Source organism: Trichomonas vaginalis, chromosome III (assembly GCF_026262505.1).
Source record: "Trichomonas vaginalis G3 chromosome III, whole genome shotgun sequence".
NCBI classification, from domain to species: domain Eukaryota; phylum Parabasalia; order Trichomonadida; family Trichomonadidae; genus Trichomonas; species Trichomonas vaginalis.
The window spans coordinates 11,214,378-11,231,101 of record NC_067205.1 but is presented as its reverse complement, the minus strand read 5'-3'; the positions used below and the strand labels follow the sequence as shown (position 1 = coordinate 11,231,101).

Genomic DNA, 16,724 nt, shown 5'->3' with positions numbered 1-16,724 from the left:
ATAAATTTAGGGTAGAAGGGTAGATCTAACCTCATTTCTACCCTCATTTCTAACCTTGTTGAATTCATTGCTTTATAACTCTCTTCCTTTCTCCAACTCTTCTAACTTCTTCCTAAGTTTAGCAATGTTGTCCTCATGAAGTTTAATCTTCCTTAATATACCTTCTCTATCTAATGGTTGCTTTATCTTTCTAAACTGAACTCTACCATCCTTCATAGTATGAATGTAAAAACCTTCTGGAACAGTTCCTGATTTAATGTATTCTACCAAAAACTTTTGTTTCATTGCTTCAGTGACTTTATTTGTCATTTCAATCAAATAAAAATTTTAATATTAAATAAAAATAACGTTATTTTTCAGTAAGGAAACGCAGGAGTTTTACGATTTATTTGAGGAGTAGGTTCTGGTTTAAATGTTGGAGTCGGTTTAGGAGTTGACTTTTGAACAGGAGTTTGTACTTCCATAGGTTCAGGAGTCATTGAAGGTTTTGCTTGTGAAGGCGTTGGTTTTGGCGAAGGTGTTGGAGTTTGTTTAACTTCAGCTACTTCAGTATTATTTACAACATTTGCTTTATTTCTTTTCAACATCATAACTGCTCCTGCTGTAGCTAGCAAACCTAGTGGGAGACCATATTTTATATAAGGACTTGACCAAATGCTATTTTTGACAGGAGCTGGTGGAACACCTAACCTTGGTGAGACTGCTCTTTGCCATTGTGCAGCTCGTAAGAAATATTCAATAGGTGCTCCATAATCGTTTGGTAAAGTTTGTTTCATAGATGGTGAAGGTTCACGAGAGCTTGATGAAGAACTCATTTATAAGCTTTAAAAATAAACGTTCATCCTTTATTCCTCACTGTCGTCCGCGGCTAAGTTATAGTCATCTAATCTTATTATGGGGATGCCTGACTGTCTTACCTGAATGGCAAAGCAACAATCCCTCATAAATCCAATAAGTGGCTTTGGTACATTTTCAGTTGCTAGTTCAATAGGTCCTTTAACAGACAATTTGTATGTTATTGGAGCAGTAGATGTTTGACCTTGCTGGAAGCAAAAGTCCACTTCTGTTGGAAAACCACATAAGAAATGTGTGTTGTCATAGCTATCCCATTTATGTTCCACACTACCATCATCCACCAATGACCTCATAACATCTTCATTAAATCCTATCATATCATTGTTTGTATTGCAGGCGTTCGCAACCATTTCATAAAATACAGGTCCATATGATTTTTCAGGTTCTGCAGGCATATTTCCATAAGCTCCCATGGAAAGCTGAAGATATTTAAACTTAGGGTTCTCAAAATTAACATAATAGTTGTCTTTCTTTTCTAAATAGTGCCCAAATACTTTTAACATTAATAGGCGTATAAGCTGCTGTAAATGTTGCACTTGAACTATCTGTATTCTTTGAGAATGAACCGTCCATAGGAATCCAATCCATAACTTTAACAGGAAAACATAAAGCCTCGTTTGTATAATGTTCTACAAGTTCTGTATAAATGTTAGGGTCTAAAGAGATGACTTTGGATGAATGAAACATTCATTAAAATCCATCTTTGTTCGAAATAGTTGCTGGGTTACAGTTGTAATAGTAACTGTTCCACTAGCTTCTACTGCCTTCGTTATCATAGTGAATGGTTCATTCCATGGAACAAATTTATTTGTCGGTGGATTTGAATCTGAAGCAAATGCAACTTTAAGAGTTGGATTGAAAGCAATGATATCATTTACAGATATAGATGTGCATTGTAAGGCGTCGCTACTGAACTTTACTTTAAGCTGAATGTTTCCTGCAAAAGCTGGAATAAATCGAATAGCTTCTAATGGAAGGAATCTTCTAACAGGAATTCTTAAACGAAGCTTAAAATCAAATGATTTTCCTGCTGTAATTGGACCACTAACAATTTGTCCTGTTCTGCATGTTCCGAATGACTCCATAACATCTTCATGTCGAGTCTTTGAAAAACATCTACTTTCTTTATTTGTTCGGTAGTTTGTGAGTTTGAAGTTATATATGCTTCTTCTCTTGCGTTGTCTTGAGAATATACGATACGACCATTTGCAAGGATTTGATATCCAGCAACTGCATAGAAAGCGTCATCGAAACCAATCCAAAATCCTGGTGGATTTGTTTTATTGGAACCTGAACCAATTTCTTTATCTACAATAAATTGACCTTCCATTTTTACGTAATGAATGTATTGTAAAGGTCCAACATATTTTCACCAGGAGGTGAGAGATTGAATGTTACCCATGTGTTATCTTTAGCAGTTCCAGGTTGTGATGGAATCTTTGCGTCAGAATATTTTCTATTAGTGTCACCAATTTGAACTGCATTGTCTATGATATCGAAATATGAGCGAATCTGATGAATATGCTCTGCTGGAGTAAATTCGTTTAACTGTTCGTTCTGCATGTATTTACTTCGGATAAAAATATCTATTTACTTCATTATTCTCACTCTTCTTCTTGGCATTCGTGGTGGAAGTTGTTTCTTGACATTTTCAATGAACTGTACATTCTCTTTTGTCTCAACTTCTTTCACTGGTGGGTCAGGGTTCTTTGACTCGGTTTGTTTTTCAATGAAATTCACGAACTTTGCAATAAGCTCTTGGTTCGTTATTGAAAGAACATCTGGCTTCTTTTCTTCTGGTTCTATTGACTTTTCAGTTTGAATAGAAGGTTTTATATGGGCTTCGTGGACTTCACCCTTGCCAGACACCTTAATGTTGTCGCTTTTGCATTCGCTAATGGAACCTTTCTTTTTCTTACATATATTTTACCATCTTTACTCTGACTTACGTAATAGAAAGGATGTTGTATTCCTCTTGCGTCATTTAATATAATAGACTCTCGCTCTGATTTTGACAAGCTCATTTTACATCGGTTAAAGTTTTAATTTTGTTTTTTATCTGCAGTCAAATGACTCAGACAAGCCCTACGGACAAGACCCAAGGGGTCATAGATGTTGAAGCATTGAAGAAAGAAATTCGTGAGCAAATTTTATCCGAACTGAAGGAACAAAAACAAGAACAAAAGCCAGAGAGACCAAAGAGAAAACTTAGTGAAAAACAACTTGCTGCATTAGCTGCTGGAAGACAAAAGAACCCACGTTTGCTGGCGAAGAAAGCTAGAGAAGAAGCTGAAGCAAAAGCTAAAGAAGCTGAAGCAAAGAAAGAGTAAATGGTTTATTTTTATCCGAATTAAATGTATAGACAAATACCTTTATCTGTTGCGTTCAGTAGTGAAAACCCTGACGTCAAAATAAAGGGGAACAGAGTAACGTTTAAGTTTCCAACAGACTGGATTGTGAACATAAATGAAGAGAAGTACATTGGCATAACATCTATGTATATAACACGTGCTTTCAGAAAGGTTGACTTTATACTTCAAGTCGAGATAGAAAATGACGAACAGTCTTTAAGCGCCCAAAACATTCACATATACAAATACTTTAAAGACGATACAACATTGTTGCAATGTATGATTTCATTTAATGAGATGTTCGAGAAAAAGTTCAACATTGAAGTACAAACTTTACAGCCTTTACGTGAGTTTCTTGCACAACTGAAAGAAGAAGGTAGTCAGCCACAACTTATAGACTTTCATTATGAATTTAATGAAAATGAAGATGGAACTCATGACTGTCAGTTTGTTATATATTCACCATTCAATGAAGTAGCTAAAGAGAAAGAAAATCCATTACGTATAAGATTTCAAATCTCTGAACCAATGATGATTTCAAGAATGTTTTCAATTATGATGCAATGCTTCCGAGGAAAAATGAATTTTCAAAGATTGTAACACCTGGCATTTGGGATAGAAAGCAAGCTATATTATATTCAAACTTAAGTAAGGGAGTTGAAAATGAGTTCATTGGTCATACAAGAACTTCACCACTTCCTAACCCTAAATACTATAAATTAACTGGCTTCAATCGTGAGTTTTGGATAGACATGTTCTCCACTCATGACCATAACTGCCCAGTGTTCTTACCTCCAGACCATAAGGACTGTCTCTACATCGAAGCACAATTGCTGAACTCTACAATCGCAGTTTTATAAAATCTACGCTAGTTTTATTTTTTCTGAAAATTTTTATTTGAGTGAAAGGCATGGAAGGTGAAGGACATTGGCAAACACTCGAACATGACAATGACTATGAAATCTTTTCAGAGTACCCTTATCCAATTAGACGTATAAGCAATAAAAGAGTTGTTAGTGAGTTTGACCAAGGAGATGGTTATATTTGTGTAAATTTAAACAAACACAAGCTGATGAAACATAGAATAGTTGCAGAAACTTTCATTCCGAACCCTGAAGGACTTCGTGAAGTAGACCATATAAACAGAGACAGAGGAGACTTTCATATCTCGAACTTAAGATGGACGACAAGAAGAGAAAACATGAGAAATATTTCTGGTTCAAATGGCTATTGGTTTGACATTGTTGACTCTCTTCCTGAAGACGCTGTTGAAATTATACAATACTCATATCACACGTTAGAGAACTACTACTATGTCCCAAGTGAAGATGCCTTTTACTATTTCATGGGAACTCAATACAGACGAATGAATGTCTTAAGACAGTATAACAAAGATTATATAAACATTACAGATGTAGAAGGAAGAAGAACAAAGCTGTCTATTGCAAAGTTTAAGAGAGACAATGGTTATACATAAATGACAAAAATATATGACCTCATTATTTTTATCACGAATGACCTCATTGCTGACAAAAATAAATGACCTCAGAACTTCAACTTACGAATAAAGCTTGTTTTAGTCGTTATTGAGAAGTTAAACTTTTCAGCAAAGCAAGGACTAGAAGACTTACATAAGTCAAATCCAATCTCTTGACCATCATGAAGTGCTTTGTAAAGTTTCATTAAACTGAACTCAGAGTCTTTGTCATATGTTCCAACAGGTATGTGAATGTTCTTATCTTCATTGTAATAGCATTGTATAGCTTCAGGAAACATTTCATTAGCTGTTAAAGCAAGAACGTCTTGTTTTACACCTTTACAACGTGCATGGAATGCAACTTCATTTAAATCATTCGTGAGTAAGTCTATGTAAGTCTTCTTTCCACAAAATATTGACTTGTATGCTAAACTTTGTTTTCCAGGTGTTATTTCTGCGAAGTCAGAATGGAACTGACCTAATGTTTTACCAATAAGTTCTCTACCGTATCTCTTCTTAAACTCTGCTGCAAGCTTTGGTATGTCTTCATTGAAAATATGCATGCTATCACAGTCCTGGTAAAATATTTGAAGTCCCATATCTTCAGCAGTACAGAATACTTCACACATTATTCTCTTCGACATAGACAGAATGTTAACACCAAGTGGACAGAAGTTAAAGTGTCTGCAAATGCTTTTCGTTAGCTTGAAAATAGTTTTATCTGAACCATCCAAACCTTCGAACTTCACTATATGGTTGTAGTTTCTGATGGCATATCTTATAGCATCTTTGTCATTTACTATGGTTATTTTTGACTCAATAGGAGATAGAATAGTTTTGCCATAAATACTGTTCAGAATGAGCTTTATATTTTCTTGCAAAGGATTTCCTTCTTTCTTATACTTTAACCTTAACTCAAACAACTTCTTTACTTCATCTCTTATTCTAATATCTCTGTTTCCATCGTAATAGTATCCTTGCAACACTTCACATTTGACACCTTGATATTTTATGAGGTCTTGTAATGTTATATGGTCAACATACATTAAACAGCAAGTGTTTGAACTTCTGGGAACGTTAAGTTCTGGATTTAGTTCAGGGTCACAAACTATTAAAGGAAAGTGTCTATGTATTCCAATCTCTGTTATCTTAATGAGAACAAAGAAGCCAGACATAAACTTTTCACCAATGGGTTCCTTTTGGTCGTCATCGAATAAATGTCTCATGAGATACTCTGTGCTTAACATTTCTTTCTTCATAACCTTTGGAATACCTTCTAAAGTATAAAGTCTTGCTATAGCTGATGGATATAATGAAACAGCGTCGAATCAGCAATGAGTTTCTTTTCGCTCTTTTGTTTCATGTTATCTGACAGCATACATCTTCCACCTTGAATGCATCTCGAAATAAATTCTCTTGGTTTATTTGAGAGGTCATATAAATTTCCATTCGGGAAGTACACTCTGTTCTCAAATAATTTGTTAGCAATTGAACAAATACTAACGTAGTCATAAACGTTTAAATCAAATTCTTTCAATATGTCATTGCGGAACTTAACAAAACCTTCTCTTAAAATTCTTACATCTTGTTTGCAATAAAATGTGCTATACTTTTCTAAGTCGAAGTGGTTTCATCTATTCTGCAACCTTTGATGGAATCTATGTTTTTCATGAATGTATCGCATCCGGATAAACTTACATGCTTCAGAAATGACACCAGTTCTGTTGTCATTTGCTAACAAAACACTGCTGTAGTAGTTATATGGAAATACTTCTTTCGGTCCTGTTTGTAAGTTAAACATAGCAGGAAATAGTTTAAGCTTCTTATTTATAACACTGTAAGAGTCTTTTATAATAATTGCCCTTCCTTTATATAAGCCAGTTATTTGCATTGTTCGTGAACCTTTAATGATGGGAGTTCCTTTCACTTCTGTCATGTGTCTTAAGATGAAGTTTATATCATAACTGAGGTTATGGAAATATATTAAACTCTTGTCAGGAAGTCGCTCCAAAAATTCTGTTGCACAGTTCTGACCCCAAATGCTTTCACTCACTGAACCATCTTCACTGTAACAGATGTTAAAAGCTTTATGAAAGCCATCGTACTACACTCAAAGTCAGCAAAGAAAACGTGCTCAGGAATGAACTTGCACTTATTTTTATTTACTTCTTTTGACTCTGCTTTCTTCTTCAGTTGTACACAATACTTTGGAGCATATGTCAAATCTTTAAATGGTGCAAGGTTCTGTTTATATAAGTCAGTCGTATATGTGAAAAGTTCTCCATAAGAAATAGGTTCGAAATATTTGCACTCCCACAATGTTTTCATAACATCCCATAACGGTGTTGTTCTATCATAACGAACTACATATTTATCTTCTCTCTTTGTATAAATCTTCATCTGTTTCTCAATGTTCATTCCACCACACTTTCAAGATTTCTATATAGTTGCGAATGAAATATGTTGTCATTGGTAATCTTTCATTTAGCATGTAGTGGTCTTCAACAAGAAGTAAGTCAATAGTTCGAACAGTTTCACATTCTTTTGGTATGTATCTCTTTATTTCATTATGTCTTGAGTCATTGAAATAACCAATGGTAACATTAAATGCTATACCTGTTGCGTCAGAAATTTCTTGTACTTTACTTTGAGGAAAGTCTCTAACACGAATGACTTCTCTCATGTGGTCAATAGTTTCTTCATTTACTCCAGCCTGAATGCAAGCATAAACGAAACAATTGTCTTCTGTCATAAGTGTTGCAGTTCTTTTGTTCAGTTCATTGAAGATTTGGTAGCGTTCAAGATTTATAGGTAATGTGCAAAGATACTTCCAGAACTGACCGCTTCTCTTCTTATAAAACTTCTTTTCACCATTATCTTTCCAAAAGCTTTCTATAAGTGCTGGGTTTCCTGTTTGCTTAAGAGCTTCCAAAATGGCTTTCTGGTCATTTGTCAGTGTGCTTTCATCTCTATATGGTCTCTTTTTTGGTTTGCCTTTCTTTACATCTGACATCGTTAAGCCTTCATATTCTGTTAAATCATACATCTTTATTTCGGTAAGATTCTTTATGTTTGTCAAGAAGAAGTCATAGTGCATTTCAACAATACCTGCAGCATTTGCTTCTATCTCTGATATAAAGTTCTCCTTCAAGAGCTGATGTAGTAATGTTCCAATATTATTGAGGTTTAACGTAGAACATTCATACTTTCCACCAAGTTTATAACATACCATCCATCTCTGTTGTGAGTTTATTTTAATTTCTCTAAGAGTCTCATGAAAACCTTACCGAAATGTTTGTGTAAGTAGTCTCTGTTTGGTTCATCTAAAGCTTCGATGTTAAAGTCAATGAGTCTATTGCCTGACTTCACATTTCTCTTCCTATTCTCTTCATCTTTCTTTAACCATCTCTCACCTTCTTTTGGTTTGTCGTCAATGGAACGAATGACATCGTTAGCTTTGCGAACTTGTTCTATAGCACTTTTAAACATCTCTCTTCTCTGTTGTTTCAGTGTGTCGTCTCTTCTTCTTGTTTCACCAACGTTTGCATTTGTTATGTCAAACATTTCTCTTCTTACTTCATGAGGTACTGAACGTCTATGATATAAGTCAATAGCAACGTCATTTAAAGGAAATTCTTGCATGGACTTCGTCCTCGCCGCGTTGCGGCTTTATGAACTCATGAATTCTATCATAACTTATTGCACCATTATAGTCATTGAATGTCAGCGAGTGCTTTTTTGTTTGTTGCGTAATGTTTTGCAACATCTATGTTAGCTTCTGTAAGAAGTTGTTTTATTTCCGAGTGTTCTAACTTAGACAACTTCCGATACATCTTTAGTAGGAAATAAAAAAATATTTTTTGAAAAAATTAGATTAGATTTTTTTAAAGTTATTTTTCAAAATAATTTAATTATAGGGTGTCCAAAGGTGTGTTTAGCACAAACCTGAATACTGCGAATAGAAATAAACAAGTTACATATATATAAAGTTTATTTAAATATAATCACCATTGGATTCAATCACGCGTTCGCAGCGATCGATCCAGGCTTGAAAGACACGCTTTAAATCATCATGAGAAAATTGCTCAAATTGCTCTCTTACAAAATTTTCAAGATCATCTGGACTCGCGAATTCGCGTCCTTCAGCTCTCTTTTTTAGCGTGCCGAATAAATAAAAGTCAGAGGGTGCAATATCAGGTGAATAAATTGGGTTTGGAACAACTTTGACATTGTTTTCCACCAAGTAATTCATTACCTTATGACTTTTGTGAACTCTTGAATTATCTAAATGAATTGCAAACTTTTGTTTTTGTTGTTTGGATTTCTCAAACTCATCAGAATTGATAATTTGAGTAAGAACATTGTCAATTAGATGCTGAGCATTCATCGTATTAGGTTTTTGAAGAATATCAATTGCGATGATGCCATTCAGCCCCAAAAAACCGACAACATCATCATTGGTGTGTCAATTTTTTTCTTCGGGAATGTTTGCGGATTTTCATCCTTCGGGATCCACATGATTTTGGCTTCTGTTGCATATTGAAACCAAGACTCGTCCCCTGTTACTAAAAAGCGAAACTTCTTGGATTGATACGCACCCAATATAGAGAGGAGCTCTTTCGAAGATTGGACTCTAGATTTTTTTTGAACTGAATTAAGGTTGTGCGGAACCCAACGTGTATACGCTAGTTTGTAGTTCAAATAATTGTGCAGATAATAACTGACTGTTGTACGTGGTATCTTTGTCATTTCCTCTATCCTTCTGAGTGATGCTCTTGGGTCTTCATCTAGCACTTGAAGAATTGCTTTGATTTTTCTTTGATCCGGCGATTTTTTGTCAATTTTTATGATGGGCGCCTTTTTGTTCATGAAGTGATACATCCTAACATGATACGTTACAGTGGAATAGCTAGGAGCATCCATACCGAAGCATTTTACCAATGTCTCGTAGATTTTTTTACAGTCTTTGCATTTTTTTGCAAGAGCGAGGATGTTTTCTTTATGATTCATTAAAAAAATGAAAAAAAATCCCGCCAAAATTTCCCGCGAAACCGCCTCTTGTCTCAAAATTCATTTTATATCCCGGCATGGCGCCAAAATACAACTTACTCATCATATACATATATTCATATTTTTTATTATATATTTATAATCAGCATATATCTCCTTTAATAGTCTCATATAGAGCGCTGTGCTAAACGCACCTTTGGACACCCTATATTTTTATTTTAATGAAACACATGCAAGATTGCAAGTTCTTTTCATACAATGCTCTCGCTACTGCCATCAAGAATGAGTTCAATAATGCTTCAAATGTTAATGTTATCTTTAACAAGAAGTTTGTGAAAGAATCTAAGTTTGGTCAGTATGTCAAACCATTAGCTATCGTCATTGACCGCAAACGTTATACTTCACAAGAGTTAGCAGTAGTTTTGAAACAAAAGAGTTTCTTCGTGAATGTCAAAGATACTCATTATACTGTCATAAAGAACTCTAACATTGACTTCTTCAGTATTGCTTTAAATCTTTCCGAACAGAAAGAATATAAGAAGGGTGAAACAAATGTGAAATATTATCCTTCATCTCTGAAGACAATAACGAACAAAGATGTCATACAAAAGTTCTTACCAAAGGTTGAAGAAGCTTCTATTGACATTGACGAAGAAAGTGAAATGGTTGAAGAAATAGACCCTGAAGCTATTTAAGCAAAAATATATTTTTGAAGAACTGAAGGTGTCACCACGTCACCATGTGTCACCAGGTTATTTAACTTCTTTTAAAAATGATGACAACATGACATTTTGACAACAGTCCAGGAAATAAATTTTATCGTTAATGTTTACGTTAATGTTTTTCATTAAATTTTGTCAAAGTGCAAATCTTCACTTCGTCAAAAAGTTAATGTTTTTCATTAAATTTTGTCAAAGTGCAAATCTTCACTTCGTCAAAAAGTTAATGTTTTTCATTAAATTTTGTCAAAGTGCAAATCTTCACTTCGTCAAAAAGTTAATGTTTTTCATTGAAATCGGTAAGTTTTCATTCTTCCTCTTTGAAGTTGTCGAAATATTCTGTTATCTTTTCTTTCAGTAATGTTAAGTCTTCTTTGAATGTAAGTATTGTGCAACCTTTGATGTCATAGTGTGTTTGAGGAAGAGTATTTTTGACAATTTCCTTTATTTGCTCATTCGGTGTCATTGAAATCGGTAAGTTTTCACGATAGAACCAGTTTCTGTCAGATTTGTAAATCTTAGCAAGGTCGTAAAAGCTTTTGTTGTTTCTTCTGACTAAATGCAACATAACCATATCTCTATCTTCTTCTTTCTCCAACTCTTCAGCGTAAATCATATACTTATAACTCTTTTCCTTTCCTTTTGGTACTGAACGTGGTATTCTTTTCTGTATGCTTTTGTCTTTTGCTTCAATGACTTCATCTTTTGCATGAAGTTTCTTTTCCATATCTTCACGTTCTGCTTTATATAGTTCATCTAACATCATGAAAATATAACAAGCATAACGAGGTGAAGCCCACATTGCTACAGCATTTACTAAAAGTCTATGAACATAATAACCTTTCAAACCAGGAGCCAAATTCTTGCGATTTTCGTACGGAATCTCTTCCCTCGGTTTTCCGAGGGAAGCAATCATATGAGGAAATTCTTCTAAAAGTTCTTTTGCCTGTTGGTTTTCAAACCAATGATATGCTTGCTTTGTAGAACGAAGAGCATTCATTATACTTTGCATCTGGTACATGTCATCTTTGACCGAACGAATGAGGCGAAGTTGTTTGTTATATTGTATGTATTCGTATTCTTCATTTATGGCTTCATGAACGATAGCAGTTGTTTTGTTCTCTAATGTTGACATTACTGTCTTTACATACAAAATAAAAAAATAAATAAAAATAAAACTAACTTTATTTTTCTGTGTTAAAGAAATGTTAAAAATTCAGGGTTACATATGTGAAAAGAAGTCACGAACAAATGAATGTCATAAGATTCAGCACATAATTCTGAATTGAATGGTGTGTCATACATGTCAAACCGTCAAGAATTGAAGGAGATACGAGGCTATAAAGATTTTGGATATTTTCTGACACACACCCTGAGGGAAAAGTGACAAAACACGACGATAGAAAAAGTGATAAATTGAGAGAAAGTTGTTCCCCGACCAAAATGCAATCATGTTGAAAAAGTGACATTTGTAAAGTTGGACGATAGGATTTCCTGAAAAAGTGCAAGACTTGTCTTGAATCAGGACAAGATTTGTCTTGAAAAAATACAAGACTTGTTCTGAAAAAATACAAGACTTGTCTTGAATCAGGACAATTGTTCTCAAATTTGAGAACTTTACAAGAAAAACTGACTAAAAAGTGCAAGTCTTGTTCTGAATCAGGACAAGATTTGTCTTGAAAAAATACAAGTCTTGTTCTGAATCAGGACAAGATTTGTCTTGAAAAAATACAAGACTTGTTCTGAAAAATACAAGACTTGTCTTGAATCAGGACAAAACTTTACAAAATGTAAACTTTACATAACCGTTTCTATCGTACATGATATTTAGTTGACATTGTAAACTATCTTCATGTAAAGTATGGCGGTTTGAAACCGTCGGGAACCTTCACTTTTTTGACGAACTTTCCGCAGCAATTTTTAAAATTTGTGAAAACTCAACGGTTTGACACATGCCATATGTCATTTTACTCAGAATTTTGTGCTGAATTCAATAAAAATAAATGGTTCATTTACTCACAATATTTTTGTACAAAACAACCCCAAGCTTTTAACTTCTTTTCTGCAGCTTCTAATGCTATCTTAGCGAGTTCATATTCTCTAAATTCTCTCTTTAAATTTTCTTGTTCCCATTGGTCTAGTTCGTATTGAGAATCTCTATAACCATAACATATCTCACGTTCATGTTCTAATTGTTTTTCACACATTTTTCTAACTTCTTCTTCAAACAAAGGTTTAGCATTCTCTACTGTATCTTCGAGTTCTTCTTCATCTAATTTCTCATGAACTTTCTTGTCTATGGAGTCCATAATATCTTTGACATAAAATGCATACTTTACAGAGCACCATTCAGCAACAAAATGAACGAGGTCAGGATGTATGCAAATACCTTTGAATTCATTCATAAATGCCTTAGTAAGCTCATAAAATGTTTGTTTTGAGGTTGAGCCACTTTTGGCTCGACCGTATTCTTTCAACCAAAACTCAAGAATTTCCTGCATTTTAGCACTATTGAGAAATCTGTTTAAATGGTTTAACTTTCCTGCTTCTCTTGCCATCTTTGTTGCATTTATATAACCATCCTTGTCTCTACGTAAGACTTCAATACCGTTATAAGTGCCTTTTGTGAATGTTTCGCCATTAGATTTGTTAGTGAATGTTTTTGCTTCGACTGACATTTCTGTTCTTACATACAAGATAAAAAGTTAGAAAAAAATAAAACTAACTTTATTTTTTTCTATCTTAAGGAAATTCATTATTTTTGTGTTGAATTCAGCAAAAATATATTTTAGGGTAGATGGTTAGATCTAACCTCATTTCTACCCTCATTTCTACCCCAGTTATTTTATAAACATTTTACATGATATACGTTATGAATTCGTGAGATTCTAAACAGTTTTGTAGCTTCTATTTCTTCTTTTAGTTACATCGAAATGTTTTAACAATGCCGAAGGTTTCTTTATACTTCTTCTTGACGTCAGATAATAGGAAATCGTCAGCAGTTGGATAGTTTTTGTTCAGAAATGCTAACATGTCCATTTTATCTTCTGCTGGTTTCTCTACTTCTTTCTTTAAGTCAGCATAGTCGTTTCTCATACGTTCTATCTCTTTGACGGAGTAGTTATATTTCCTCATTGCTGCTTTACATTTAGAACATTGTGGATTCATTTTTGCGTTATACATTGAAATTTGACCTGCTAGAACAACTAAGGCGTCAATGGTTTTCTTTAACTCAAAAGTAGTTGGTTTTATCTGTTCATTCCATACCTTACCTCTTCTATCTTTATCTCTTATCTGCCATACACATTCTGCAACTAATGAAACAAAGTTGTCGTATGTCTTAAATTCTTCGGATTTATATATGTCAGAGATGTTCTTATATACCATGTCGCAATCTTTGTCCATAACTTTATGGTTGCAATGATATCCTAGAAACTCATAATTTACTTTACGTATGAACTTCTTTATTTCTACTGAGTCAGTTGGTTTCACTTCTATTTCATCGAATTCATGAATAGTGAGCTTTTGTTGTTGGATTTCAGGCAATTTGGGTAAATGGTCAATAATGTCCTGCATGTCATAAAGATATTCTTCATTTTCTTCATCCTGTGCGGTACAGTCTAAATTACTTGTTAAAAGTTCTTGCTTTATCTTCTGGATTTTTGTTTCAAAAGTATATGAAGAAGGAATAAAGCTTTTCATCTCTACTAACATAGATGTTGGATTCATGACTAACGAATTTGGTGCTGTTGTTTGAATTGTTGTTGTGCCGATTGTTGAAATCATATCTTTTATACAAAATAAAAAAATAAATAAAAATAAAACTAACTTTATTTTTTTCATCTTAAGGAAATTCATGAAAATTCAAGACCCTTTGAGTCTCGCCGCTTAGCGGCTGAGGGTAGAAATGAGGGTAGATAACTGTTATTTTTGACGAAGTGAAGATTTGCACTTCGTCAAAAAATCCCTGAAATCAAGAATTAATTCCCGTCAAATACAAAAAATGAGGGTAGAAATGAGGGTAGAAATGAGGGTAGATCTAACCATCTACCCTAAACATTATTTTTGGTCATGGACTTCGTCCTCGCCGCTTTGCGTCTTTATGTTAAAATAAATGGTACCATTAATGATATCATGACTGTTCTCATTCATGTCTGATTTACATCTAATGAAAAAGTTTAGAAGAATTTTCTTATTCTTTCTGGCATATTTTTGTCTTTCCAGTACTCCCGCTCTAATGGTCCCAGATGTGTTGGTTTCGACTCTCTCAAGTTCTTAGATGGTATAACATCTTCAACGCCTCCTTCATATCTTACTTTATAAGTGTCATCGTTTGTGTTATAGCCAAGTATTTCAATAACCACTCCTCGCTTTGCTTCGTCAATGGTTTCAGCAAGTTTGCCATTACTACTTTCGACTAATTTATGACGAGGGTAAAACGCTATGGAGTCGTCAGCAGCTTTTATAAGATATCCATTACCTTGCGTAGAGTCTACGATATAATAATTTCGACTTAACCTTAAACGTTTCTTTGTCAATGGTTTGTCGTCAAGAACTACACGAACTTTTGTACCAGGAATGAGGGTAAATTGTGTTGAATTTCTGATATTTTGTGTTTGACTTCGTTTCTTTTGTATATACTTTTCTTCTTGTTGTTGTGTCATTGAATTTGGTGTATGTCCTGTTGTAGAATGTGTTGAGGAATTATATACTTCGAGAAAGTGTTTCATTGTTTCTTCGGTAAAGTCTCGCTCTTGATTTAAATCTCTGAGCGTTCTTATGAAGCGGTTAATGATGCCAAGTATGTTATGGTTATGGTCTTCAGTAGTGTAGTGAGTTATGTTATGCTTAATGAGAAAATCTGTGATTTCATTGCTGAGGTATGCACTGTCTTGGTCTGATGTTAAAGTACTTGGGCTATGTTCTGCTACAAACTTTTGTAAAACTCTTAACACTTCACGAGTTCCTTTATTTTTCATTATATACGCAAAAGCTTTGCGAGTGTTAACATTAATGAAGATGAGGAATGGTTTATGTCCTCCTTTTCTGCTTTGAATGAGAGTGTCAAATTGGTATGCGTCAGGAGTGTTGGAGTAAATGGTAAAAAGTAGTCGTAAGGGTTTATTTTTGTTTGATGTACAACATTTTTGTCAAAGAACCTTTTCACTTCAGCTCTGTTAGTAAATCCCCAACTCTTTGCAGCTTCATTGAATTTCTTAAATGACCTCCATGGATGTTGTTCGAATACTTCTTTCAAGCTCATTTATGTAAAGTTAAAGATTTTATTCAAGGCTCAAGCGCGTTCATTGAACGCGGTACCATGCGAATACAGTCACAAATGGTGGCATATAATCTTCACCCGAGCCTGTTGGATTTGTTGTGAAAGTGTGTGAATGATTTCCTGTGGTTCCACAGAAAATACTGTGCTTGAATCTACTGGGTCACTTGAAATATCATATCTATGCATTCCCTGTCTATCCGAACCTGCTGCAAGATTTGTATAACCTCTTTTTGTTATTGAATGTGAATGACTACCTGTTGTGTTTGTAGTTCCTGTATGAGTGTGCGGTGGAAGGTTTGCTTCAGTAATTTTCTTCGAACCTCCTGTTTGCTTTGAAGAGTTCGCACAGTATAAGAATTTATCTACAATCTGCTCCCACATACCAAAACCTAAAACTGTTTCTGGATTTGTTGAATTCATTGACGTATAAATAGAGCCTATAGGATATAATGTTTGAAGTATTTCTGTCTTTAATGTTTGAAGCTCTGTTTTGTCTGCTTTCTTATCTAACATTGTTGGTAGTTCATATGCTTCAAAGTTTCTGGCATGATCTTCGATATTCCTGCAACTCTTATCTAAATTGTTAAGAGTATCTTTTACGCTTGTACTTGGATTTTCTAATGGTGCACTTGAACCAAGGTCAAAGTTCAATATTATGTCGTCTGCTCTAACAGTAGTGAAGGATTTATGTGTATGATTTTTGTCGGCTTTACTGTCTAACATTGATGGTAGTTCATATGCTTCAAAGTTTCTGGCATGATCTTCGATATTCCTGCAACTCTTATCTAAATTGTTAAGAGTATCTTTTACGCTTGTACTCGGATTCTCTAAAGGTGCACTTGAACCCAAATCATAGTTCAATATTATGTCGTCTGCTCTAACAGTAGTGAAGGATTTATGTGTATGATTTTTGTCGGCTTTACTGTCTAATGTAGCTTGAAGTTCATTTATATCGGAGATGTTGTGTTTATGAGATTTCAAAACTTTGTTCATTGCTTCGAGTTCAACTTTGTCAGCTTTACTTTTAATAG

General features: G+C 34.3%; 11 protein-coding genes and 2 pseudogenes across 13 annotated transcripts, besides 2 other annotated features; 2 read left to right on the top strand and 11 right to left on the bottom strand.

Annotated features, from left to right (window-relative positions):
- Positions 1-16,724: part of a mobile genetic element that runs on past both edges of the window.
- Positions 73-309, bottom strand: TVAGG3_0681440 (uncharacterized protein; the record flags this gene model as incomplete). The annotated part of the gene is made up of 1 exon (XM_051242724.1): positions 73-309. The coding sequence occupies one exon, from the start codon at positions 307-309 to the stop codon at positions 73-75; it is 237 nt and encodes a 78-aa protein (XP_051089311.1).
- On the bottom strand, positions 357-815 carry TVAGG3_0681430 (repellent protein 1 family; the record flags this gene model as incomplete). Its single annotated transcript, XM_051242723.1, has 1 exon — positions 357-815. The coding sequence occupies one exon, from the start codon at positions 813-815 to the stop codon at positions 357-359; it is 459 nt and encodes a 152-aa protein (XP_051089310.1).
- On the bottom strand, positions 846-1,205 carry TVAGG3_0681420 (uncharacterized protein; the record flags this gene model as incomplete). The annotated part of the gene is made up of 1 exon (XM_051242722.1): positions 846-1,205. The coding sequence occupies one exon, from the start codon at positions 1,203-1,205 to the stop codon at positions 846-848; it is 360 nt and encodes a 119-aa protein (XP_051089309.1).
- Positions 2,925-3,185, top strand: TVAGG3_0681410 (uncharacterized protein; the record flags this gene model as incomplete). Its single annotated transcript, XM_051242721.1, has 1 exon — positions 2,925-3,185. The coding sequence occupies one exon, from the start codon at positions 2,925-2,927 to the stop codon at positions 3,183-3,185; it is 261 nt and encodes an 86-aa protein (XP_051089308.1).
- Positions 4,117-4,572, top strand: TVAGG3_0681400 (HNH endonuclease family; the record flags this gene model as incomplete). The annotated part of the gene is made up of 1 exon (XM_051242720.1): positions 4,117-4,572. A coding segment is annotated over one exon (456 nt), but the record flags the coding sequence as incomplete, so codon positions are not given.
- Positions 4,862-5,729, bottom strand: TVAGG3_0681390 (organellar and viral DNA polymerase type B; the record flags this gene model as incomplete). Its single annotated transcript, XM_051242719.1, has 1 exon — positions 4,862-5,729. A coding segment is annotated over one exon (868 nt), but the record flags the coding sequence as incomplete, so codon positions are not given.
- Positions 5,973-8,247, bottom strand: TVAGG3_0681380 (annotated as a pseudogene). The gene has a single exon. A coding segment is annotated over exon 1 (2,275 nt).
- Positions 8,598-9,901: a mobile genetic element.
- Positions 8,678-9,805, bottom strand: TVAGG3_0681370 (annotated as a pseudogene). The gene has a single exon. A coding segment is annotated over exon 1 (1,128 nt).
- On the bottom strand, positions 10,720-11,547 carry TVAGG3_0681350 (KilA, N-terminal/APSES-type HTH, DNA-binding family; the record flags this gene model as incomplete). The annotated part of the gene is made up of 1 exon (XM_051242718.1): positions 10,720-11,547. One exon carries the CDS (start codon positions 11,545-11,547, stop codon positions 10,720-10,722), a length of 828 nt encoding a protein of 275 aa, XP_051089305.1.
- On the bottom strand, positions 12,425-12,721 carry TVAGG3_0681340 (uncharacterized protein; the record flags this gene model as incomplete). The annotated part of the gene is made up of 1 exon (XM_051242717.1): positions 12,425-12,721. One exon carries the CDS (start codon positions 12,719-12,721, stop codon positions 12,425-12,427), a length of 297 nt encoding a protein of 98 aa, XP_051089304.1.
- On the bottom strand, positions 13,739-14,198 carry TVAGG3_0681330 (organellar and viral DNA polymerase type B; the record flags this gene model as incomplete). The annotated part of the gene is made up of 1 exon (XM_051242716.1): positions 13,739-14,198. A coding segment is annotated over one exon (460 nt), but the record flags the coding sequence as incomplete, so codon positions are not given.
- Positions 14,591-15,391, bottom strand: TVAGG3_0681320 (integrase core domain containing protein family; the record flags this gene model as incomplete). Its single annotated transcript, XM_051242715.1, has 1 exon — positions 14,591-15,391. The coding sequence occupies one exon, from the start codon at positions 15,389-15,391 to the stop codon at positions 14,591-14,593; it is 801 nt and encodes a 266-aa protein (XP_051089302.1).
- Positions 16,083-16,686, bottom strand: TVAGG3_0681310 (keratin-associated protein family; the record flags this gene model as incomplete). The annotated part of the gene is made up of 1 exon (XM_051242714.1): positions 16,083-16,686. A coding segment is annotated over one exon (604 nt), but the record flags the coding sequence as incomplete, so codon positions are not given.